Source organism: Eptatretus burgeri, chromosome 8, assembly GCF_056783735.1.
Source record: "Eptatretus burgeri isolate ZD-2024b chromosome 8, Ebu_testis_v1, whole genome shotgun sequence".
NCBI classification, from domain to species: Eukaryota; Metazoa; Chordata; class Myxini; order Myxiniformes; family Myxinidae; genus Eptatretus; species Eptatretus burgeri.
In genome coordinates this window covers 60,621,984-60,649,676 of record NC_140968.1, presented here as the reverse complement: position 1 = coordinate 60,649,676, position 27,693 = coordinate 60,621,984, and the positions used below count along the sequence as shown (strand labels likewise).

The 27,693-nt window shown below is 40.3% G+C and overlaps 1 protein-coding gene across 11 annotated transcripts in view; it reads left to right on the top strand.

Annotated features, from left to right (window-relative positions):
• Positions 1-27,693, top strand: part of LOC147021846 (histone deacetylase 4-like) — a 291,321-nt gene that overhangs the window by 104,257 nt on the left and 159,371 nt on the right. For 10 of the 11 annotated variants that reach the window (XM_085892251.1, XM_085892252.1, XM_085892250.1 and 7 more), the window contains 5 exons: positions 6,689-6,849; positions 10,730-10,820; positions 11,809-11,932; positions 14,479-14,594; positions 15,659-15,784. In XM_085892251.1, the coding sequence (XP_085748377.1) occupies positions 6,689-6,849; positions 10,730-10,820; positions 11,809-11,932; positions 14,479-14,594; positions 15,659-15,784 (618 nt within the window). The remainder of the gene's footprint in view (positions 1-6,688; positions 6,850-10,729; positions 10,821-11,808; positions 11,933-14,478; positions 14,595-15,658; positions 15,785-27,693) is intronic. The other variant, XM_085892253.1, reaches the window with a different exon arrangement.

The window sequence follows — 27,693 nt, the reverse complement described above, 5'->3', positions numbered from 1 at the left end:
ACAGGTGGACTTTGTGAGAGTTAATGTGTATGTAAAGATCATGGTACCACATGATCCTTAAAAAAGTGGGGGTGGGGGGTGGGGGGGGGGACCTTTAAAAAAAAGATAGGGTGTACATCCAGGGTGTTTCAAAAAGAGTGATGCAATTTTAAATGTTTGTTTGCAAAGAAACAGAAACCTCAGGAACGTGAACCAAACATTTATTGAAAGCTCATGGCATGGTATTCTTTTTTTTCTTTTTTTTTAAATCACTGATTGCTGTTGCAGTCAGTCACTGCCTGGAGTTTGTGAGAGCCCAAGGTATGAAATTGGCATTTACACAAAATCCTTGCAATTGACCTTCTTGATGTGTGCCCCTCTGCAATTCAAACCGGCATTGATCCTGACTCCAAAGTTCTGTCCAACTTTCCTGTAGGTCTCAAGTGGCACTGCCTGGAGGTCGTCTGACACCACCTGCTTCAGATCATCCAGTGTGGCAGGGTGGTTGGCAGAGACAGATCCGTTGGCAGCCCCCAGAACCAGTAATCCAGAGAGTTAAAGTCTGGGCTGTGGGGTGCCCAGTCATGAGTGGTAACAGTCAGGGCAACGAGGTGGTTTCTGAAGAGCTGCCACAGGAAAGTGATGGTTTCACCAGTTGTACACCATCCTGCATAAATCAGGTCATGCTGAGCTGGTTTGGGATAACCTTTTTGCCTAGATTATTGTGGAACTTCTGGAGTGTTGATTATGAACTTCTAGAAAATGTGGTTGTTGATGGCGTTGTTCAAATGGAAATGGGGGTTCATCACTGAACGAGATCAGGTTGATCCAGTTTGGGTACCGCTCCATCCTGTCACTGAGCCAATTGCACATATCAAGTCTCCTCCTCATGTCATCTTTACTCAGTTTATGCCTGATAGAGATGATGTATGGGAAGTTTCAGTTCCTTTGTGAGGATATGCCAGACTGATGTTGGTTTGATGCCGAACTCCAGGGAGCACCAGCGGTGGGACTTCTTGGGACTGTCCACGGCAGAATCCTGCACGGTGTCGATGGCTTGGCTCATGGTTACTGATGCTGGCTTGCCACTGTTGCCCTTGCTCTGGTTGTGCACTGTTCCCTTGTGCTCAAGATGTTTCACAATACGTTGAATGGCACAATTTGTGGGTCCATCACATGTTCAAGGTTGTCGTCCCGGCCAAACCTCCAGCAGGTATCCACATATGATTTCGTCTCAATCCACAGAGCCACAACCTTTGTCTTCTGCTTTGCTCTCAATGGCATAGTTGAGTTCCAGAGCTAGAAATCCCAGGGAACAAATACCACGATAACATCACCAAACCCTGAAAACGGAAAATGGTATAGGTCAAAAAACAAAGAAATGGCAGGTAGTCAAAGTTGTATCAATCTTTTTGAAACCCCCTGTATATTTTTATATACATTTTCGATACTTATATAATGATATGGTATGTGAGCACGATATGTAATTGCTATTGTATATTAAAGCGAAAATGCAGCATGATCAAAAGTAGATTTTTTTTTCCCCTTTCTGTACAAACAATTTAATTATTGTTCTTTTTCCTTTTCCCGCGTTCCACTGCAGCTGCTTTTCCATCGTTATTTCTTCGCTGTGGTGCTTGGGATTTATTTCTATATTTGAACAATCTTAAAAAGGTTTCTCTTGCAATCGACTATTCCTGTCATTTGTGTGACTTCTCTTCATAAATTTGTGCAAATCGATCACATTTGTTGATATTCATGTGCCATTTTGTCCATTGTAAAAGAAATAACATTTGGTTCGGCAACTCATCAAACGGTTGATTTTTGAAATGCTTTTTTTTTCTGATTCAATTATACTTGCAACAATAAATGCTCGTATTTGTCATTTCAGTCTCCTGAATAAGTATAGCCAATTCGTTTTTAAATATTACACATCTCTTAATAAATTTGCATTTGTGTTTTTATTAAACAATCTGTGTGATTTGTCAGTGTGTTGGCATTTGATGATTTACTTTCAAGGGCAATGCTTGAAACGTTTTTATTTTATTTTTTTTGTGGTTGCGAAGTTAAACTGATAGTTTTTCTGCAGCCATGCACAAAATCATACCACAAAGGATGAAAAACACTAAACCAAAAACTATAATAATATATATTTTTTTTCTTGAGCATGAAACTGGAGGAAGTGAAAATGGAAACATTTTGTTCCTGGTTTTCTTTGCCAAATGCTTTAACTCTGACTTGATACTTTAACTCATTTAAGTTACATCGGGTTCCAACAGGATGGTGCAGAGGTATCACGCATGTTTGAGCTGTCTTGTCTCGGTTCCATTCCTGGAAGATCTGACTAAATCTCAGATTGTTGCTTTGCATTCATGGTGTTACATCCATCACAGTGTCGTCTCTTGGGTCGATGTTAAACTGAGTCCCATCTGCCAAAATCAAGTGGTGGACGTGAAAGATCCCACGGTGTCTTTCTCAATTCTGTTCCATTCAATGCAATTTGAGGCTATTGCACTCGATGAGTTACGTAGCTGCTGCTGCTGCTGCTTACTGCTGCTACTGCTGCTACAACTACTAACCCTCGTTTGATGACCATTTTCCTGTATTCGGGCGTTGATAGTGGAAGACCCGAGGTAGCATAAACAATAATTTTCTGTGACACCTACTTTCTGAATTGTTTTGTTTTTAAATACTTCATACTTCCTTTTTAAAACAATATTATTATTTTTTTTTCCATTTGCTTTTTTTTTTCTTCCAAACTTGCAGGAAGGAATTTTTATTTTATTTTTTATTTTACTACTTTACTGGAATGGTCATTATATTTGCAGAAATTGAAAAGAAGGGATTTCCATAATAATTTTTGGCCTAAGTACTACTTGAGTTCAATTTTCACACTCACAAACATGAAGCTTTGCAATATCAACGGCAAATTTTAATCTGTGCTCAAGAAAATGAAAGCCGTTGTGCGTTTGGTTCAAGTTGATCGTTGGTTAATTGTCGATGCTTCAACCTTTTGGAGAAGGTTCGACACAAAATGAAATGCTGATTGTTTTCCACTTCCTATACTTTACTTGACATGACTTGACCAGCCTATTTGGTCCATTGCACGATGAAGGCCTCCCTCAACTTGCTCAATTCTGTTCCATTCAATGCAATTCGAGGCTATTGCACTTCAGTGAATTTTTTGATTGAATCTCTTCATGTGATCATTGGTCCACGACCGCTTCCTTCAGTGCTTTCTCGAGCTTTCCAGTTTGTAATTCCTGTTGTACATTGATTGTCCATTCTTTTTTGCTAAGTGTCAGACTAGTTTCAAAACGAGTTCTGTTTTTCGTCTGATCCCTTCAATACTTGTCCTGTACCTTTTGGTTATGTCAAGACAACTTCTTTCCATGTCTTTTTGCTTCATCAAGTTTTGCTCCATCTTTGTTGGAGATCATGTTTCACTGATGTGCATCATTGTTGGGAGAACAAACTGATGATAAACTTTCCTTTGCAGACACCTGGGCCGTTTGTTTTTAATGGCGTTTATTTTTTTCCCAACTCCTGCCCAATCCTCCTCTTGTATGTCCTTGCTGCTTCAAAGTGATCCTTATTTGTTCCTATAAACAGAGAAATGCTGTTAAACCAACTTGTCATTTTTCATCCCATCTTTTTTTCATTTTTATACGCCTGATATATATATATATATATATATATATATATATATATATATATATATATATATATATATATATATATATATATATATATATATATATATATATATATATATATATATATATATATATATATATATATATCAGGGCGTATTATGTGATACCGGTTGTCCATCCGTCCATCTGTCTGTCTCTCCGTCCGTCAGTCCGTCTGTCCATTCCTGTCCGCACTCTAACTCCCAAAGTTTTCAACTTTCACGTTTCATATTTGGTACATAGGTGCAGACTGTGGAGACGGTGTGTCGCGACATACGTTCGTCATCTAAAGTGGTTGCTATGGCAACCAGGATGCTGTTTTCCATGTAGTAGCACAATTCTGTATATACCTTCTTGTTTGGGTGTATATTGTGCTCACTTGTTATTTTTGTTATTACGAGTACCCTTCTCCCAGTCAAAGTTTTTGATGCCACCAAAGAAGTCTTCTTTCTGAACTTTGATATTGTTATGTTTGTGGAGTCGATGGAAGAATTTCACAGCAAAGGTAAGATTGTATGGGGTAGCATGGTCTGTGGACGAGCAGGAGACATCTCAATGTAATTTAAGTAGGGAAAACTGTCAGCTTTAGTTGTTACTTGGAACCGCACTGGGTGGGGGGGGGGGGGTGCTGTGCTATGTTAATTAGGTAGGTATTAAGGCCAATTTCTCCCAGTTTATGATTGCCCTTTGTGACCTTTTCCTACGTTTTTGCATTTACAAAACTGGCAATGAAAGAGCCACACTTTCAACAACACCACCACCAGACCCAAACATTTCCGAGTAGGGAAGAACACCGCCTTCTTGGCTTTGTGCCAACAAGCCACTCCCCGAGGTTTATGATTGGTCGGTGTGACGTGAGAGGAAGAAGACATGATCAGAGAGGAAATAGTTTGGTGAGGTATGCGGTGGAGATGGAAGGGTCTCCCTCGCTGGTCCTCCTCGACACTGTGAAGAAGACTGCCTGATTCTCATGTCTGTGCCTGTTCAGCTAAATCGTAAAGCATGTTCGTTTATGAGGAGAGAATAAAGAAGAGGAGTGTGTCTAATAACTCGGCGTTGTCCCGTGGTGTGATCGAGGAAGGTGGGCCATCATTGTGAATGGTCCTGGTGTAAGAGAGGAGCGGGATCGGCATATTTATTCATGAGAAGAAGCTATATGGCGGTTGGTGAGCCTTGACGTTGAATATCGCCACACGAATATCTCGCACATGTCTTCCGCCCAGAGAGCGGCTCGGCGCAATTTTGCGTGCCTCGAGAGCGATTCCGCGGTTTCGACGCCGCCAGGCTCATTCACGATCATCTCTGGATGAAGCTAAGTGCCAGAATAATGGGAGGGATTTTCTTTTATTTTATCTTTCCCCTTGTCCGTCTGTTTGGTTTTTTTTAAACGGTGTGTGGAGACATCTCAACTTTCGGCTTTAATTTCCCTCACGTATTTATTATCACGTTTTGATTTATTTCCATTTTTAACATTTGATTTATGTTCATTAAACCCTTATTTATTTAAGTTATTTGTGTTTGTCTATTCGTCGTGGATTCGAGTGGAAACCCGTGTGCCTTTGTCTGCGACGCGTCCTTGTCGCCTTCAATCCCTCGTGTGCTATCACATTCAAGGATCATGTGTTCGCCTCCAAGGTAGAATCGTTCGACTATCTGCCCAGTTCGGTCTTAACTGGTGTTATGTGGACACGACAATATTCATCTGAGACATGGTATTCATCTTTATCGTTTCTATCAGCTGTACAAAACATCCTGAGTATCTCATACCATAACAAAATAACCAATCTTTGTCAGCGTTATACCTTATTGGCCATTGGAATGATTATCACTCAAGCGAATGTGATTAGGCTTTTGCCTCAGAATTGGCAATTGCTAACATTTCGTGACAGCTGATGTTATCAGAGTGGAATCCATGTTTATTGCACTTGACCTGGTGGAGAAATGGAAATGATTGAGCAAAACTTATTTAAAAAAAATGTTATCTGTGAGAAATGTGGGAGTTTATAATAGTGGGAGGTTAGGGTTGATGAATTTTAGGATAACTATTCTGTCAAATGCAAATGAGCCTTTTTTTCAATTTTTTTTAGTCGCAGAGATAACTGTACAGTACTTTTTTTTAATATATATATTTTTTTATTCCAGGATGTTCTAAATATTATTTTGGTAATACAATAAAACTTGTGCACAAATTATAAGCCCCTGTTGGACTTCCTCCGAAATGGCGTATATGGATTTGTTTTCTATTTTCGTGTCCGTGCGTTCGTGTCCGCAACCATATCTTGAACATGTATTGACCGATTTTATTCTTACTTTTGGCACAGAGAACACATGATTGTGTACATATGCACATCATCTTTTTTTTTTGACATCAGATCCAAGGTGGCTGATTGGCAGCCATTTTGTTACTTGAACGTGTCCCCAACCATTTTTCTGACGTTCATGGTCCGATTTTGTTCATACTTGGCAAAATTACAGAATACAATGGCGTACCCTTGCACCTAACTTGATTTTGCGATCTCATCAAAGATGGCCGACTGTAAGACTGGTGGCCATTTTAGTTGTTAAAAAAAAAAGGTTTCATGTAGAAAAGGAAATGTGCAGTGTCTCAAGTTTCCTTGTTTTTTTTTCTGATGCAAGTATTATGACATTAATCGTATAATGTCTGCACAATTACCTTTTTCACCTAATGTACTATTATTTCAGCAAGTTTATGATTGTTATGCTTTTTTTTTCTTTGTTTTTCAAAGCCAAGTTCTGCTCTCAGCAATGCTTCACTTATTTTCTTGTGCTCTTGAATTTTTCATTTTGTCATGTTGAAACCTATTATCGGCAAGCCAGAATGTTTTTGTTTAATTTGTCACACTTAATTGTTGGACTTGATATGTAAGCAGCATACTTTGGTCTGAAGGTACCATATCATGTTGGGTAAAAATCATCTTATGGAATTTCCTAATTTTGCTTTCTCTTTGATCTGGCTTGATGTTTATGAATATAATTTGACCTGTTTCCACCAGTGCCCTGGGAGGCGGTGGCTGCTGAACCTGAGGTTCAACAGGAGTTAGTGTTGCTGAAGAGACAGCAAAACCTCCAGAGACACATGCTCATGGCAGAGTACCAACAGCAGCAAGAAGAGCTGGCCCGCAGGCATCATGTCCAGATCCAGCAACGTCTCAAGGTACTTGCATACCTGTTTTGTATCTTGGTGCTCAGGCACTTTTATAGTTTCATCCATATTTTCTTCCTGGATGTTTCTGTTTGCAACATTTCCATCATGTTTTTGTAAAGTTTGTTCTGCTTCCACATCTAAGTAAATAAGATTTGATTGTTTCTCTTCAGTTTTTATCCCCCGTCGTCGTGTGGCGGAAGGGGGATATTGTTGTCACCTGGGTCGTCCGGCTGTCTGTCCGTCCGGGCATCAAGATTTATAGCTGTGAGTGTGATAATTCATAAACAGTTCGCCTTATCGATTTGAAATTTGGGTCACACATGTACCACCTGAAAAGGAAGAACCCCATAGATTTTCAGCGTGGCCGGATCCAAGATGGCCGACTGGGGCGGCCATCTTGAGAAAAATGTTTTTTGTAAAAAATGGAAAACCGCTTATCTGATTTCAATTATTTTTGGTTACGACGTTCCTCACACCTGGGGAACTTTTTCGAGATGATGACCAAATGGTGTCTTGTTTCCAATTCACCTCCCTCATTATCTGGAATATGTATGACCTTTTTCATTCAATGGCGGGGGATTCCCCATCTCTGATGGTATATTTTTTTTTTCTATGACATTCAGGCTCACGGAAGACCATGGTGACAGAGCAGAAAAGGCAACACACTGACAGTTGGTTAGTGGTGCAACAAGCAGCAGAATGAGGATGGAGGCAATTCCACAACAAACTTGAACGAGGCTCAAAATAGTGCATGGTTGAACAAGGACCTGCTCAAGACACAAACACATTGCATTTACAAAGAACAACTATTAAGCAAGGCAATTCCAGATCAGGCATCACTGAACTTTGGAAGAGCCTTTCAGAGCAGAGAACATGGCCTCTGGTCATGACGGAACCAGGAACCCGAAGTCCTTTTCACCAAAGGTTTGATTCTCATGATCTGTGAAGCATAATCACATTACTTCAATCTGCTTAGTGAGCTGATCATTAATGGGCTCTGACCTTGGATACCATTTGAATCATCCAGAACTGCAATGACTGGCATAATGGTGATAATGGACTGACTTTGCAGTTAAGTTCAAATATGAGTGAAGAAAATGGCAGTCATCTTTTATATTCAAAGCATCTGGAGATGGTTTGTTTTAAAAGAACCATCACACAACTGTTCGTTAATTTTTTTCAATCGAAACACAGCGAGCTCATGAATAGCTCCGTGCAAATGTCAGTTTTACACCATCACTCGAGGATTCGCAAACGAACCCATCAATGTATTTCCGTTGTCAGCCACTGAAAGAGTTTTGGGGTCTCAAACGACTTGACCTCATCATCAGCCAAAACCTTTTCTGTGCTGACTATGCAGATAAACTAGTCTTCAAAGTCACACAGATGAGCATTAGCCATCATTCCAAATAATTCCTTGTAAAATGAGAGCCACTTGCAGCCTCCAAGACTTTAGTCTGCTGCTCAAAGGAATATTGTTCTCCTCTGTGGGCTGGGGCCCCAGCATTGTATCTCCTGGATTCATTTTTTTCTCTCTCTACAAGAGTGAGATTGTCATCTCACACAATGAGGCTGAAGTACAAGGTCTGTTGCTCTCATGTTGCCGACAGGTGTTTTATTTGTTTGTTTTTAACAATCTGCTCTCTCAGCTCTCTGGCCCTCGCCAGCTACTCCAGACACGTGCGCCATTCCAGAATCCCTTCCTGATTCAAGTCGCAAGATTCATGTTCATCACACACTTATTCTCTTTTCCTCTTTTTTTCCACTTTGTGGAACTGCTTTAGAAGTGGTTAAATCACAATATTCACTCTAACGTTTCAAGTAGGTGGTGCACTGCCATCTCATGCCATCCTTCTTCCCTACAATTGTTCTTTTGTACTCCCATTAACCATACCTAACCCATTCCTGTTACTTGCAGGTTACTGTTTGCTCTGCAACTCTCAACGCTTTTCCTGGTCATTTTTTCCTTCCCATGGTTTGTTTCTGGCCACACCTCCACTGTCATTGCATTATCTTTTTCCTCTCACCTCGTTGTTTGGTGAGCCTGCTGTTGGATATAGCATATAACGGAAGAGTGAATTCACTGTTCCAGCCCCTTCTCGTGTACAAGTGGTTCCCATGTGCACTTTGACTCTTGAATGTCATATTTTGGGTCGATGATCAACTAATGACCATTGACTTTATAACTATGTGTCTATGTAACGTGCATTTTGTTACTGCGATATTCTGTGTGTTTTTGTCCCTGATGAGAGTGGACCGAAAAGCTTTGGCATGTCTGTTTGTTTTTGTTGAAATGTTTTACAGGGTGTTCCAAAAAGACCCGGATAATTTTGGTTGTTAATATATTTAGAACCACAAATGATTCAACGATATGCTTTGGTTTATATGAAACAAACGCTTGTCATTTTGTGCACACCATCAATATGCGAGCTCTGTTTGTCACGCCCAGAACATCAAGGCGGAACAAGAGTTCTTGCCATGTTCGGCTCAGCATATTTGCATCCACCATTGCACATGCAGCTGTGATCCGAGAATGAACAATCCTGTAGGTTTGCCTCCTTGTTGTTGCAGACATCTTTGGCAAACCTCGACAGAAAAAAATAATCAATGGGAGTTATATTTATATATATATATTTATATATATATTATATATTTTTATATATATATATATATATATATATATATATATATATATATATATATATATATATATATGTATCTTCTTCTTCTTTCGGCTGCTCCCGTTTGGGGTCGCCACAGCGGATCATCCGTATGATCCGCATAGTGATTTGGCACATATTTTATGCCGGATGCCCTTCCTGACGCAACCCTAGTCGCCTCTTACGACACAGGGATATGGTACACCTATTTTAACCGGGGTATACACCGGCCCAGTACACTGGTACTCATTTCACCGACCTCGGAAGGATGACTGGCTGAGTCAACCCCCTGGTGTATTAATTCAGTGGCCCAACGGGGCTTGAACTCAGGACCTTTTGGATCCCAAGCCGCTGCCCTAACCACTGCGCCAACACCAGGCATATATATATATATATATATATATATATATATATATATATATATATATATATATATATATATATATATATATATATATATATATATATATATATATATATATATATATATATATATATATATATATATATATATATATATATATATATATCCCCATCCATCCAGGATGGTACACCCAAAATTCTCATTTTCTCATTGATCCAGGTTGGTGCATGAAATATAATCTTCATCCTTCCTTGAATGTGGTGTATCAAAAGAATGGAGGATGACGATGTCACATTGGATTGAGATTTTTATGGTGACCAAAAGCAACAGTTATCTGATGGCATAATTGCTCCCCCCCCCCCCATCAATGTTTTAGGTGGCGGCATTTAGTAAGATTACAGAAATTGCTTCTGCTTATCGTTTTGAGATGTTTTTTAAAACCTTGGTTTTTATGTGCAGAGATTTCTCAAAATTATTTGCTGTGCCTTTTCGCTCATAGTGCAATTCACCATAAAAAATGATTATTGGCACTATGGGATTGGGTATTCAAATGTCACTCTTGTATCGGTTGAATCTGAGGCCCTGTCAGCTTCTGCCATCGGCATTGCTGAAAAAACCTTTTGCGATCATGCTGTTCTCCTTTACTCTGCTGTATATTGATGATTCAGAATACCTTATGAACCTATTAAGAAGTTGCTTTCTGCAGCTTTTTATGTGATTGACCACACACATTATTTGCTCCTGGTCCATGAACTTTGACTTGACAGGTTAATGGCTGTGGGGCGTCATTCCTGTTCGGCCGGCCGTCTATGCATATGTGGGGTAGAGATTTTATGAAACAGAATCCACGGTTTGTTCTTCGTAGCAACTGGAGCAGCAGCGAGAACAGGAACTGGAGCGAAGGCGACTGGAGCAGAAACTGCAGCAAATCAAGAACAAACAAAAGGGACAAGAAAGTAAGATTGCAGTGTTTTAATGCACTTTATACATTGAAAACGAATGCCGAAGTAAATATAATAAACAGAAGTGCATTGGCTTCGTGCAGTGCACAGTTGTAGCCAAATTGCTGTGGGACTCAGAGGTCTATTTTTAGCTCTTCCTCATTTGTGCTGGAAATGCAAATTCTTTCAACGCTTTTTTGCTGTGTTGCCAATCGTAGAATTTGGTTGAATGCATGGTAATGCTATTATCAGCTGTGCAGTAAGTAGTACGACTTTTAATCACCACCTGTAACTCTTGTTATTGCTGGATGCCATTTCAATGACAATCTTGAGGCCTCCACAAAGTTGATTGCCGCTGTCACTGTTGATTTTGTGAAATGGTTTTGTTCTTTTGGGTTTATTTGATTCTTCACGGTGGAACCTTTTGTCAAACAAGCAAGCTGTGCAGGTTTCTCTGAAAATCGCTTCGGTTGGGGAATCTCATAGCACTGTAAAGAATGCCCCCTTCTGCTTGTTTGCGATATGACATGCTCACTTGTCTCTTGCTTTCGGAGTTCAACTTGCCCCTTCCGTTGGACATGATTAGTTGGGAAAGCTAAAGGATTTTTTTTTTTTTTTTTTACGTCAAAGTGCAATCATAAAAAAGAGAAATTGTAGCTCGTTAACAAGGCCAAGCAGGTCAGCTTTTAATTTTTGAAGTGGAATTCTGTTTGCACTCAGTGAAATTGGCTCTGTTTGCATTCTTGAGTTTGTTTTTGCATTACGTCAATTCGGCAAGAAATCGGGCTGCATCTGGTCAGACTCGCCTTTGCCCCCATTACAATTCTTTAAACCTAGGAATGTCCAACCGGATGTAGAGAATTGTGCACTGGGAAAGGAGGCTTAAAACCTATGGTTTTGCCATTGAAGAGTAGTAAAACGAATGCCTGTGTGTGTCAGTGTCTGCCTGCTTGTTTTGATGAGTCTGTGCATGCTTGCACTTGTGTGTGTTTGTGTGAACCAGGTGCAATGGCCAGTATAGAAGTAAAGCAAAAACTTCAGGAGTTTGTGTTGAACAAGAAGAAGAGGGAGGCGGGTTCGGGAGGCTCAAGCCATGGACCTCCACACCACCCAAGGCTCTGCCAGATGTGAGCAAAACCATTGCCTTTGAAGCGACTCTCCGTGCTTATCTGATGCTGCTTTGCCACGTGCTTAGATCAAATCGGGCAATGCAATTTGATTGCAAAGAAAATATTTGGTGCGGTGGTCGTTTCACAGCAGTGATCTTTCAGCCCTTTTTAAAAATATTGTTTGAAACTTGTAAATATATATTTAATGGAGGAGGCCAATTCAAAGGAAATAATCCTCAAAACCTTTTGCCTTTAATTTGTCCAAATCTTACAACTTTTTTTTTTTTTAATGTTCATCAATGTCTGTTGAAACAGGTGTTATGATAAGCAAGTTGCCCGTACCCACATGGGATTCTAAATGGGGTAGGATTGGAGGGGGGCAAAAATTCAAATGGAATCTTCTGTCATCGAGCCAGCAATCTGGGAGCAACGATTCACATTTATTGCCACATCTGATGCAATATAAATGCTCTAATGGCAGCGAGGTGCTCCATTTGAAACTGTTTGTTCGCTATATGTAGATTTTTTGATACCTTGGGTCCGTCATAAAAAAATTGTAGTGGTGTCAAAGTCTGTGACCAATTGCCAATTAATAGTGAGATTCATAGTTTATACTGACTGCAAATTTCCCTCTGTTGGATTATCAATCCTAGTTAAATCAAATGCATTCCTTGTATCTACAGCTGTTGTTTCATAAAGGCACTGTGGCTCAATTTTCCAACATTTCATCTTCGATGAGAATATTGTTATTGATATAAGAGCGAAGCAGCGAACCGACAATATGTTAACAATTGAATGTGGAAGTAAAAAAGAAAAGTAAAGGTGCCCACACTTCCTGGACAAATATCAGATCGAGTGTCATTTTTTTTGCAGGTAAACATGAGATAATGGGCTCTGATGTTGAGGTGTAGATTTTGAAGGGGGTTAAAAAAAGGAGTGTGCCACTGGTGGTGCTTGGATGGCACAAAGTCACTGATTGTTCAAATGACGGTTGTCACATTCTAACCAAGAAGACCAAAAAGCCTCAAAACCTGTCTATGGTGAATGGAGGCAGATCTGTTTTGGCATTTTAATGGGAGGTGTTCAAAAATGAAATTGCCTTGGTAATCAGGACGAAGAAGGTGAGATGTTTGGGGCCTTCGTCTGCAGAAGCAAAACTCCATTAAATTTATACAAATGCCTCAAGGTAAGATGTTTTAAAAAAAAAAGAAAAATAAATCTAACATTAATCATGTCCCAGTACAGTATGCCCATATTGTATAGGACTGGAGTCCAGAATGTGGATGTTGTCTAGTGAGGCCCAAGGGGGACATCTTGTTTTCTCTTCAAAAATGTCCTCGTATTTGAACTCACCCTGCACCCCTCCCAACATTTTCCATTTGCTCTATCTGAGATCCTTCCCATCACGTACTTTATTCCTGTCTCGTCTCAAACCCTTGCCCTTTTCTCCAACCTTCCTGCAAACTTATCCTTCCCCTTTCGAAGTCTTCTCTGAATTAACACCCTCACCCTATTCTCTCCCCCCCCCTTCCTCCCCATACATTTTGCATATAAAATTTTTAAAAAATATTTGTCTTCCTCTTCTCCAACCATCGGCCCCATGCATCATCTTGCTCTGTTTTACGCTACAAACGTTTTTCCCCTCGTCTTCTTGCTTGATCAATATGAAACGAATTTGCCTCAATTAAACAAAAAGTCGAATCCTTTCATCGACAATTTAGTCTTGTTAAAATACACTCTCAAACAACAAATTCGTGAACAGTCTTTCTTACTTGCAAAAATCAAATATTTTATTCTGTCTTGTTTGTTTGTATGTCAATTACCGACAGGTCACAATTTTAAACCGATCTTCACGAAACTTCACCAAATGGTAGAGTTGGTCATAAACAAGAAGCCTATTGACATTGAGTTCAAAAGGTCGTCGTCGACTTTCTAAAATCATCAATTTTGATCCGATTGACTTGAAATTTGAAGAATATTTGTGCATCAACTCACTGAATTCAACCAGCCAATTCTTTTTTGATGTCGACGTTGGCCAAAAGGTCAACAACTTCGGTGCAATTTCTAAAATCCTTAATTTTCATCCTATTAACTTGAAATTTGAAGAGGATTTGCATATTTGGTCATTGAATTCAACCACCAATTATTTTAAAGATCAAATTTGTTTTAAGGATTTCACAAGTGTTGTGCTCTGCATGATGTCTTGTTTTTCCTTTTGTGCAAATGTTGCAATGGAATCTGCATTTTGGCGCTCACAAACTATCTAAACTGAAGTATTTATAGAGGAATTCTGTCCCGTTGAGTCGTCGCAAGAGATTTGCTCCTTCAGAAGAGCTAGGTGAGAGTTGATCATGTTTGTTAGGTCGGAAAGACCTCGGTAAAGTGCCAGGTTGTTCCACGATTAATCTTCCCCTTTCTTAGAGGCCCTCTTGAGACTTGAGAATCTGAAGGAATGTGCTGAGGTACGGAGAGGTTGTGCATATGTGGTGGTGAAAACTGCCGTAATTTTAAAATGACCTGCTGTTGTTTGCTCTACCAGTTGTGTGGTATATTTCTTCCTGCAGGACTGCTGTACATGGTTCTTTAGACCAGAGTCTCCCTCCTCCAAATGGGCCGTCGACTTCTTTCCAAGGCATGGGTCCGTATGACGGTGCAGGAGATTTTCCTCTCCGTAAAACAGGTGAAGGTTTTAAAATTTATTTTATACAGTACTTTGAATAGTTTGTTTGAGGGGGAAGGGGTTGGAGGAGGGCCCAGTAATTTGATTAGCTGGTGCTGCAATTTCATGCACCTCAAAATCAGTCTGATTTTTCATCATGTTGCAGTTGATCTTTAAAACTGCATTTTTTTTTTTCTGCAACAAGTTTGCAGAAATGCGTTTCAATATTTTGTTCAGATTGAATAATGCCAGCCTACGAAGGCTACATAGCCCAAACTGTGAACACGACTTCTCTATACAAAGCTGTCGGCTCTGATGGCCTAATGAACACTCGCATGGCTCTGGTGGGATATTTTTAGGCTATTAATTGCATGTGACCTTCAGATGAAAGCTTTTGTATAATAACTGTTCTGTTGCTGAGAGCAATGTTGTTACTTGATTTATGAAATGAAAATGCTGCAGCTTGCTTTTAATTTATTTTTTTTTTCTTTTCCTCTTGCACCATGCTGCAAACATGCTCAAAATAAGTCTGAAGCAAAAGCATGGCTTAATTTGCATATTCAATGCAGCTTATTGTTTTGGGATTTCTCAACACTTATTATCATTATTATTCTTCCTTTTATCCCCTTTGTCACATGACTTGGTGTGTAGGACTCTCAAGGAAAAAAAAAATGCAAATCCAACGTTTTTATTTTATATTTTCCCCTTTTTTGTCAAATGTAGTTTGAAAGTTTTAAGAATGGCACATCACTTCATTGCTTTTGTCTCATTTGTGACTGTGCTTCCTCTCCATTGTGCTTCTTTCTCTCCTTGTGCTGCCTGTATTGCCAGCCACTTCCTGCCCCTCTCTTGCTAGTAGTCCCTGCCCTTCCCTCCCATCTCCCTCGCCATCCTTCGCCGAATGGGCCAATGTCAGATTTGTTACGGTGCATGGGCTTGCTGCCAGTTACACTTCCACAGCTCTCGACCTGCATGCAAATGCCGCTTTGCACAAAATTGTACTACACATTCAGATTCGCATTTTAGCTGGTTTCTGCCACCAATTTACGAGCCTCTGATGGAACACTCTGCTTTGCTGTGGGCAGCTTCCGAGCCCAACCTCAAGTTTCGCCATCGGCTTAGTAAGAAGGTGGGTGAGCGGAGGGACAGTCCTGTGGGCAGAAGGAAGGACGGCTCAGTGGTTGGAAAGAAGAGGCCACTAGCTCTGCCAGGCAAGGATTGCACCAACATCGGAACTTACTGTTTTTATACGTGAACGTAACTACATTGTTGGATGTACACACATTCTGTCCAAATCGCATTGGCCAGGTGGTATCATGCAATGATTTTGCACTACATATGCTGAACAAAATCTCTCTTGCTGATTGAGATCTGGAATAAATAAATAATCTAGGATTTGTATCCCAAATAAAACGTCATCGCTGCAGAAATAAAAAAAATTCAACAGCTGCAGAAATTTCACCCTCCCTGTAAAAAGAAAGAAAATAAACAGTCAAATTGTTTTTTTTTTTTTGCTGAGGACCAGTTCTATTGCTTTAAACGTGTTCAACCATCCACTGAAATCAGAAAAATAGAATAATTGGAGTATTTTCAGCTTTCCAAACTTTCCCTTTGTTGCTCTTCAGTCTTTGTTCATATTTTATGTGCATTGTTTTTCACATTCTACAACTATTCATTTTTCAGAATCTTTAATACTTGCAAAATCGAAGATTTTTCAAGTATATTGGTCAGTCGATTTTGTTATTCTGTCTGTCTGTCTTTTGATTGCCTTCAGGTCACAATTTTAACCGATCCTCATGAAACTTCCCCACATGGTAGAGTTTGTCATGAAGAAGAAACCTATTGTTTTTGAGGTCAACAGGTCAACATCGGCCAAATTTCTAAAATTGTCATCCGATTGATTTGAAATTTGAAGAGGATATATATTTCAGGTTACTGAATTCAACCAAGCAATTGTTTGTTTTTGATGTCAACATCGACCAAAAGGTCAACATAGGCCGTATACGTAAAATAGTCAATTTTCATCCGATTCAGTTGAAATTTGAAGAGGAGTTGCATATTTGGTCATTGAAATCAACCAGCAATTATTTTGAGGTCAAATTTGTTTTATGGATTTTGCAAGTGTTGTGCTCTGCATGACGTCGTCGTCCTGTTTAAATCTTGCTTTGGAAACCTTTCTTGGAGATGTATTTGTTTGAAATTCTGTCAACCTTTGCCTTTCTAAAACAAGAGCTCCAGCTTCAATGCCCTGAATTATTCCCAGCTTCCTGGCAGGTCGGCCGTGGAATATTTTTCGGCCAAGTCTTTTGCAAACTGACTGGCCAGTCCTGATTTTTGACTAATTTGGGCAGGAATTTTGCCAGGGTGCCAGTGATAATGTTCCCGAGTTATCTAGTTATGTGAAGTCGTGGCAGACTTCTGGTGATATTCATGATCAGATTTCTCCAAACATCCTGAAGCTTTTGCAGAGATGGCTTGATTACAGCCTTTACCCCATCTATCCAGCACACACAAGGTCTGCTCTTGCTTTTCTTCCCTCAACCATACCCAGCATGGTTGACTTCACCAGACTTTTGTTTTCTGCATGCATGATGTATCCAAGTTTGACCTTTTCTGTTTTAGCATCAGCACTTCTCCTGTATATGGTGGTCTAATTTCTTCAAGCACTGATTTGTTTGTTGTTCTTGCAGTCCATGGAATATTTAACATTAGTTTCTATCACCACATTTCAAAATTGTCAATCTTCTTTTTTTTTATTTTTCACTCTCCACAATTTACATCCATACATTGCAACTGGAAGTACCAGATCATTCACCAGCTTCCTCTTGATTTGTATTGTCACATCTTTGACAATCCTGACATTGTTGTTGTCTGCAATACTAACCATCTATTAATTTCTCCTCCACATTCTCCACTCACTTCAATCTTAGAATCGAGCAAGATTAAACTTTCCACTATTTCCACATGATCGTCTCACAATCTCAACACGTCGATCTTCTCAATTGACAATGTTAGTCTTTTTTATTTATTTATTTAATTTTATTATTTTTTCGGTTTCAATAAAGATCAGGGTTTTTTGCTTTCTTTTTTCACTCTCTGCAGCAGTTTCATCAAATCCTCTTTACTTTCTGCCAACAGCGGTATTGTCAGCATGGGTATCTCTCACTTGATGAATTCTTTTATTCTGTGTTGAATGATCTTTAGAAATATCTTGCTGGCATGTGAAATCAAGGCAGTGGTTTGGTGATTTGAAAATTCTCTTTCAGCCCCTTTCTTTATGTTGACTGTAGACTTTGTGCAGAATCAGTATGTAGACTGATTGTTTCCTCCTTTGAGGCCATACAATTCTGATCCAGATCTGTGTCGAGATAGTTGTAAAATATTGCTTGCCTCCTCCCCAACTCCCTTAAACTTCTGTTGGAATTTCGTTGGCATCTGTCGCTTTTCAATTTTCCAGCTTTTTCAAGGCTCTCTGCATACCTCACATTCTATCACTCTTGGTCCTTGCTCGTATTGTCTTTCTTTGAAGGTCGCCATCATTTTACGTCCTTTCTTTCACTCGTTTCTTCTCTCAGAACTTTTCCTGTTCTACTCTTAAGGACCCCAATGCTCGACCTAAACTTTCCTGTGATCACTCTGATCTTAAAATAAATTAATCTCTTGTGTTTTTTTCTACTCTGATCGGGCTTACATCACTTTCTATCTCTATGCATGTCTCTGAAATATTTATCTTTCCTATCCTGTTGTTGGAAATTGGCATTTAGCTGCTTCATGTCTTCTCTTTTTGTTCCTTTGGTTTTCATCTCCCTTCTTCTGTCTACAATATTTACTGTATTGTCTCTTCTGACGGTCATTTATCCTTCTTCTTTCTGCTTGCTTTTGGGATTTGTTTTTGGCCTCCTATTTTGTTATGTCTTTCACCTCTTACCACAATTTGTCTGACATTGTCAAGCAAGTCCAGCTCTGCAAAACATTTTTTTAAACCTTTCTTGCATTTTGTTTTGATCCGTTTTCAATGTCATATATCTGGTCGGAATTAAAAAAAAAAAATTCACATTTCTCAATTTGACTTATAGTTTTGCCACAAGGAGTTCATGATTTGTCCCACAGTCTGTGCTTGGAAGATTACACAGCACTTCTCCATCTTCTGTTGATTAGAATGTCGTCTGTCTGATTTCTCTGTTTGCCCATCAGGTGAAGTCCATGTGTGCACTCTATGCTTGCATTGTTTGGACAATGTGTTTGCAATTTTGAGCTCATTCTTCACAAAAACTCCAGCATTCGCTCCCCTGACTCATTTTGGATACAGAGTCCGTGCTTTCGTGCGATCCCTGATGCTCCTGTTTCTCCAATTTTTGCATACCAATCTCCCATAATTAAAACATTTTCATTCGGCACCTGTTCGACCAGTTCCTGCAACTTTCCATAAAAACCTACCACATTTCCCCTCATCTGCTGCAGATGTTGGAGCATATATCTGAATGAGTGTGTCCTTTCTACCTCACTGATATTAACCTGTCATTGACTGGATTGTATCCCATGACTGACCCTGACATAATCTGAATGCAAATCACTGCCACTCCATTTTTTTTAATTCAGGTTTCATAACCAGAAAAGAACACTTGTAATCATCGCATTGAAACTGCCCCAAACCAGTCCATATAAGTTCTTATCCCCAAAATTTCAGTTATTTTCCTCTCCATCTATCTCTCTATTGCATCAAACCTTCCCTGATTCATGGACCTTACATTCCACGTTCCAATTTTGTGAATGTTTGAGAAGCTCAGAGTTCGACTTTAAGGTTTGGCGTCCTCAGACACTGGATTTCCTCCAGGGGTTCATCCAGTCCCATCATAACAGCCAGTCCTACTCATCAAAGTACTTTGCTCTTCCCCAGTCGCCTTTTGGATGCCTTCAAACCTTGGGGGGGGGGGGCTCATCATCCAGCACCATTGTTCTTTCTCTTAGATTTCTGATCATGATTGTTTTATTGGCATGTATGGAAGTGGTTTGCCATTGCCGCCTTCTGAGCAGTGTTTATGCCATATGGTTGATCCTAACCATTGTTCTCCATAAGAGAATCCTCTTCCTAGCATCAAGGCTTTGCAGCCATTCCTGGAAATATGTGCCAGCTGTCTACTTGGCTATCTACCACCTGTTTCATGGCTTCACATAACCCTGATCGAGAGGCTAAAATGTGGTTCTGCACCTTTCTCATGGGTTAGTGAATGCAAAGGCCACCTCCTTTAAAAAGGATTGCTGCTTTTACCCAGTTAAACCCTGAGCCTTTGGTTTCAAAACCTGAACCGCAAGGCAGTGGTGGATTTGGATTGAGTTTCCTTCAAGATGAGCTGCCTTCCAAGGCCAATGAGCCCCATCCTCCCAACACAACTTTTAAAATTTTTTGCCAGTGATCACTTTTCACCTCTATGCCAGTTGATGAGAACAACCCCATCAGGAGAAGTCTAGTGCGGGGCTCGACTGATCCAGGCTGTTTGAGATGCTGAGCCATCTGAGTATTTCATAGACATTGAGAGCTTATCCTCAATGTCACTCCATGGCAGAACAGTCCATTTAAGGCATAATAGTCCATATCCCCCTACTCTTCACAAAAATTACTACTGATGGATGGCAAGCACATTTTCCATGGGAAACACAAGGATGACAGTTTATCGCTGGGTTGAGATTCAAACCAAGGTTAGAGAGCGTAAAGGTGAGTGCGTAAACCTTTTGACTCTCTTGCCAGCACAATTTCCTTTCATTAAGTGGTGATTAAATAAAATTTGCTGCCTCAATTTATGAAGTACTGGTGGATATATCCATTAACGATGTGTGATGCCTCAGAATATCATTTTATATGCGAGGAGAGCCATAGAACGTCCACAACTGCAACAACAATCAAGCTGTGATGAACAATAAATGGAAACAACAATCCCATGTCAGTTGGGCTTTTAAAGCACCGTCATCCAGTGTGCTGTGATGTTATTCATCATCCTAAATGCTTTGCCAAAAGCCGACTTTCGACAGAGCTGGATGGAATAGTTTGATGCAAACTTACGTGCCGGAAGCAGAATTGGAAGGCACAATGATGCCTCCAAAATTTGGTGAGGATGCACAGTGGTGAGAGATGAGATAACAATTGGGACCGATTTAATGGAGGAAGGGGCAGACACTATCATTGCTTATTGATTTGACCTTGCTGCTGTATTGCTTTGACAGTACTACTGCCAATTATTTTGCTCAAATTTATCTTACGAGCAAGGGTACCTGGTGTTGGTGCTGTTATGATCCTGTTGGCATTTTGAAGAAATCAATTTTTTGTATGTTTTTATTTTTTTGTGAGGACCTAAAACACTTCCCTACACCCACTGAGGAATGGGATTAGAGATGATTTGCTGTTACCTTTCACATTACGACAAAGGCGAAGGCACTGGAGTGGGGGGAAAAAAAATCCAACCTCCAACCCAAAACTCACGGATGAACCTCCGAAAAATTGGCCATCTCTGAGAATAATGGCCACGCACGCACGCACGCACGCACGCACGCACGCACACACGCACACACGCACGCACACTTCCTCCAATGTGGGGGATACGTTCTGGGATAACCTCATGTTGGAGGAATCATTAAATGTGTGGGGAAATTGGGGATATGTTCCAGGCTCTGAAAAAACTGACCCGAAAGCAGCCTTTCTTGCTTTTTTTTTTTTTTTGCGTTTCTTTGTATGGAATTCGTACAGCATTATTAAATATACATTAAAATAAGTGGTGGTATGATAATATTACAAAATATGTTGCCTGATTGTGAGGTGGTTGTTGGAGGTTTTGGTGATGATTTGCTGGATTTGCTGGGACGGGTTGAAGTGCTGCTGAATTAGGCCGAAATAATTGCGTTGTAGGCACTTACTTTGCCTTCTGTTTTAACTCATTGTGAAGTTCTGTGTGGGGATTTAAAGCTGACTCGAGAGCCCACTTGAACTTCAGGCTTCTTTCCACAAAAGGATCTATCCTTACAGCAATTTATTGGGCAGTTTTTGTTGCCTTGAAGAGCTCCTCCAGCAGTTTGGTGGGAATTCTGCCTTTTCTGGCTCTTCATCATAAAATTCATTGTCGTCTTTATATTATGAGACGGCTGGGTCACAAGTTCTTCAAGTTCTTCAGTTGATAGTTCTTCTCCATGGGGCTTTAACAGTTATTCTATTTCTTCTTCCATGTCATCAAATCCTTCCCCTCCAATGTTTTGCAAGATCAATGATCCTCTTCACTTCTTCACAACTAGGGAAATCTCTAAAATCATGGGCAATCCCAGGCCATAGCTTTTTCTAACAACAGCTGAGGGTCTCACTTCTCACTTCTTCCCAGGTGTGTTTGCTAATCAAAATGGCATCAAAAATGTTGACATTTTTCCAACAATCACTCACTGTTAGAGCTGAATTGCTCTCCAGCATGGACAGGATGTGTGCGAAAGTCATCCTGGTATCGTAAGACTTAAATGTTGCTACCACACCCTAGTCCATAGACTGCAAGAATGATGTGTTAGGAGGCAGTAGTATCACCTTAACATTAGGATGGCACTCAGTTAAGGATGGTGGATGTCCTGTTGCATTATCCAGAATAAGAAGCACATTGAAAGCCAAGTTTTTATTTGGCAGATAACCCTTCACCTCATGAATGAAGTTGTTTTCAAACCAGTCTTCAAACTCTTTGGCAGTAACCCAGGCTTTTTTGTTTGATCTCCAAAAGACTGACAACATGGACTTCGTCTTGCCTTTCAGAGCACTGTGGTTCTCTGCTCTGTAGACAAGCATTGGCTTGCATTTGAAGTCCCCAGAAGCATTGCTTCAAAAGAGAAAGGTGCATCTGTCTTTTGATGCTTTAAATCCTGAGACAGGTCGATCTATTTTTGGAGATATAGGTCCGATTGTGCATTTTCTTCCAGAATAGACCTGTCTCATCTGCATTGAAGACTTCTTCTGGCAGATAACCTTTCTCCTCTATCAGCTTCTGAACCTCTTTTGGGTATTCTGTAGCTGCTTCTATATCAGCAGAAGCATCCTCTCCTGCAAGCTTGACATTATGGTGGTTATATCTCATTTTAAATTTGTCAAACCAGCCCCTGCTTGCTTGAAATGATGATGGTGCTGGAGAAGACTCAGTTACTTTTGTTTCTTCACCAGGTTGGACTTCCTTCTTCAGGTAATTGTAGATACTAATGGCCTTTCTTCTTATAATGGGTCCATCCACTAGAGCAGTTTTCTGGTTCTGATCTTCGATCCAAACACTCAATATTTTCTCCATTTTCTCAACAAGGGTGTCTCTCCTGCTAAGGTGTGATGTTGTGATGGAGGCTCCTGCACGAACGCTGGCACGGATTTTATCTTCGGCCTTCCGTACCGTCCTAATGGTTGATTCATTCACGCCATATTGCCTGGCCAAAGATGAAGCAGAAACTGATGATAATTTATTCAATATATTAAGTTTGACCTCCATGGTCATTGTTTTCCTCCTCTTCTTGTCTCTCTGTTATAAACATAAAATGAGTAAAAAAAAAAAAAAAAAATGCCTGTCAAAAATGATGGATTTGAGTTTTTATTCAAAATCTTAAAATAGACTGGAAGATATGATTTTTTTTTGTGGCAAGAAGCATTATTTTAATATGCTGCATGTACAAATGACCCTATTTTCTTCATTTTCTGTTTGTTTCGATGGTCCTGCCTCATGAGAATGCCAGTCTGAAGCCTTGGCCTAGTGTTGTGTGATTATTTCTTCTTTATTTATTAGACAGCTAACTCATGTAATTGAACACACATTTTACTCTGCACACATTGCACATCATGTGCAGTGAATTACACCTCCCTCTGCCTTGTATATATTGTTAATTTTTAACCTCCGCCATCTTCGAAGATGGATGGAGGTTACTGTTTTCACCCATTTTGTTTGTTTGTTTGTTTGTGAACAGTATTACGGAAAACTCCTCGACGGATTTCGACGAAACTTGGTGGGGGGGGGGGGTTCGGTATGGTCCAAGGATCATGCCATTAAATTTTGGACTTGGTCCCCCCCACCCCCCCCCCAAAAAAAAATTGCTAGAGAATTTTTTTTTTTTTTTGCATTTCTACATGTTTTAAGTGATTTCCAACCCCTCTCCCCCCAAAAAAAAATGTTGGAGAAAAGAACTATAACTGTCAGCACTGTTGACATATTTAATGAATAAGATATAAGGTTCACTTGAGTGACCCAGCAGTATTGGCGGCGGAGGTTTCGCCCTCTCCCGAGTGCTCCCCCTCTAGTTTTTCAATGTTTCTGTGCACTCCCCTTGAGGCTTGGTTTGCAAGTCACCACCTACAATTCCAATGCAGTGAAAAAATGAAAAGATGCAGTGAAATCATTTCTTAAAAGATAAGCATAAGACTTAAAATAACTTTAAAATGTGCTGTATTTATTTTAAAATCCAAAAATGGTTTGTACAGAACAAGATAGAGGCCTTTGAAAATACCCCAAATTGTCATATGTGAGAAACATCTCGGAGAAGATAAAGTTTGAGACCATCATCGTATTGTGGGGAACTTGAGGATTAGCTCACAATTCTTATGATTTGAATTTTAAGAATCCAAATTTTATTCCATCGTTTTTCCATAACATGCTAGTTGATGTTCTTCCATTTATAAAATAATTGTCATTCTTATATTTCTGCTACTCCTTCAACAGATTAATAATAAATCTTTCACAAAATCAAATCCTATTCATGAAATGCATATTATGTTTTTTTTATTTATACTTATAGCAAATTCCCTCAGGTCTAGCAAAAAACATTGACATTTTCCAACTTCACAACTAGTTTTGCGATGAACAAATATAATTGCTCACAAGAAAGGGTGTTTATCCCTGTGATTATGTACGTTTCTTTTAAAATTTTAATGAAAACAGTTCCCATGTAAAGGCCCGGTCACACCTTGACGTTTTAGCCAACGTATGCCGATTTTTGAATTTTTTTTTCTAAAACGCTGGCACACGTTGAATACGTTATGGGTAAGTTTTGATAACATTGAGAGCACGCTGAAAAACACTGCCATACGTCGTTGTACGTTGGCTTTAAACGTTGTACTTTTTGGTTGTCCTCAAATTTTTTCATGCTTGAAATTTCACGACGTATGCCGGCGTATGACTCGCACGTTCCGCTACGCTGGCCACAAGTTGTATGCACGGTCTGCGATCGTTGACAGACGTCAACACATGCTACTTGTAAGTTAATCATAAGTTGAGACACGCCGAGGTAATGTTTAGCGTACCCGAAACTTATTTCTAACCTATGATTAACGTGTTGTTGGCACGTTACGCTATCGTTGCCACACATCGACAGACGTTACTTTTAAGTTACTCATAGGCTGAAAGATGTCGGTATAATGGATCGTCCTTGCGTCAGCGTCCACGGCCACGGCCAGGACACTTATTTGCAGCATTCTTCAAACTTTTCTTCGGCATGACGAGGATGTTCACACTTCGATGTCTAGCTTGGCTATGATTCCAATTGTCCATCGGCAGCGTCTATTTAAAATAGTCGAGTTTTAGCGTTTTAACACGTTCAGAAGAAACGCTTCAAATTTCCAAACCCCAGCGTCAAAAAACAAAGGCGAGTGACAGCAATTTAAATCGTTCATTGTAAACAATGAAAATAGCTGAGTGGTACCGTTTAAAAGTCGTTGAGTGTAAAAAAAAATCCAATTGTTGAGCGCAAGCGTCTACTTTCAATAGTGGAGTTGCAGCCATTTAAATCGTTGAGTTTATCATTTAAATCGTTAAATCGTTAAACGCAAGGACGATCCATCATAACCCACACCCTCCCCCTCACACTCACCTACTACTGCCAACATGAACAAACTACGACTAACACTAATACTAATACTGATACTGTTACTGCTGACATGGACATCGACTCAAAAAGGACTCGAAAACACTGTTGGGTTCCCCTTTTATGAGCAGCATTTTTATATACCAATTCCCAAAACCGCTGGGAACACGTCTTTATATGGCAGTTGTAAGCTAGAAACACGTTCATTTATTTTTTTTGTCGACCGGAAGACGTCATTGGAATACGTCTACATACGTCGATGTGTGTTGGGACTACGTAAAGAATTGGTTCAAAGCACGTCAAACATAGGTTAGAAATAAGTTTCGCGTAAAAAAGACATTACCGCGACGTGTTTCGACTTATGAGTAGCTTATAAGGAGCCTTTGTGGACGTGTGTCAGCGTCCGCATATCGTGTGTAAAACTTATCCTCATCGCATGCGAACGTGTGTCATACGCAGAGTACGTCGTAAAATTTTGAACATGTTTAAAATTTCTTGACGTTCTCTACTTACTACGACGTATGATAGCGTACTTTAGCATTCTACTCACGTATACCAAACTTACTCATACCGTATTTGACGTGCCCCAACGTTTTAGACACATTTTTCTTCGGTCGGCATACGCTGGCAAGATCGCCAAGGTATGACCGCGATGTTGACACTTCCATTTCTACGGCAGTTATGATTCGAATCGTTGTGCGTCAGCCTTTTAATAGGCTACGTCACGACATCGTCGGCGATGCGTGCAACACGCTATGCCTAAGTTAGACTATCGTTGGGCATCGGTTGTGTAGGCCGACAACAGGTTCAGCATTCGTTGGTATAAGTTATCTATAACACAACAAAACGTTCTGTGTCCGTTACCAATGCGTTATACATAAGACCAAGTCGTTATGAATACGTCCGAATCTTTAAAAAAAAACATCAAAAGTTCAACGTAAGCCAGCGTTTTACATACATTTTAATACGTTGCCATCGCTGGCTAAAACGTCAAGGTGTGACCGGGCCTTAAAAAAGACCTTTAATAACAGATTGAATGATACTCATATTTGTAACAACTCTCTCTCCTCTCCTCTTCTCTCTCTTCTCTCTCCTCTTCTCTCTTCTCTCCTCTCTCCTCTCTCCTCTCTCCCACTCTCGATCTCTGGACCATACTCTTCATGGTTTTTAGTTTCAATGCAATACACCCATATCCACCATCGGTACACTTCCCTCCCCTCTTGTTCACTCACTTCCACCCCACCCATGCTGTGTAAAGATTAGATGAGGATGGAAATCCTGAGCCTTTTGAACTCTGTTTTAACGAGAGCATTGGTGCAACTGAAGCAGCTTTCTGAGCAAGGGTTATACTGAGTGGTTTGCCATTGCCTTCCCAGCAGTAGTTACAGCAGGAATTTGGAATTTAGTCATGATGCTGGTGATAGCTCACCGAGTCCTCTTCACAAAGGACACCATGAGACCTTGACCACCCATCAACTAATGCCGGCAGACGGGCCTCCCTGTTTAACATCCATCCGAGGGATGGCACACACATTTATGAATCACTGTACTGTAATTGTAAATTATTAGGATTACAGTTTATAGTTGGGTCATGACTCAAACCCATGCAAGACAGCTTGGAGGTGAGTGTACATACCTCTAGGCCAGTGGTTCTTAACCTTTTTTGGCCCCACGACCATGACCGTGACCGTGACCCCCGAAACAAAAATTGAAAAAAAAAACAGCCTGATTTATTAAAACATATCTGCCAATACTCAGTCAATGGGATGGCTGAAATTGCTTCACAGCCATCAGGCGATCGAAACGAGGATGAATGCTCGACAGGCAGAACCTCATGTTAGCGTCGATCACAAGCCTATTGCGTGCCTTCGTTTTCAATTACCATGGTTGAGAATCCAGCCTCACAGCGATAGGTTAAGGGGGACTGGATCAATAGGGTCAGGGCCCTCTTCGAAAGAACAGGACAGTCCTTCACTTTCAGCCAAAATGTGGTGAGCTCTTGTTCCATGAAGTCACTCTTGAGCTGCGCATCTTCACGAATTTGGTAAAATTCAACCTTCGCAGCCACGTCAGTATCGCTGATGGCACCGTCTTCAACGGAAAAGGGTCGGACGATCCACTCATCCCGAGAGCGGTCGTCCAGTCCGGGGAAGTAATGTTCGATGGCTTCACTAATTTCCAGAAGGTGGGTTGAGATCTCCTCGTGGAAGTGGGATTCAGCATCTGGCGTAGCATCCAGGAGGGTCGTCATCTCAGTGAAGATAGTCGTGTC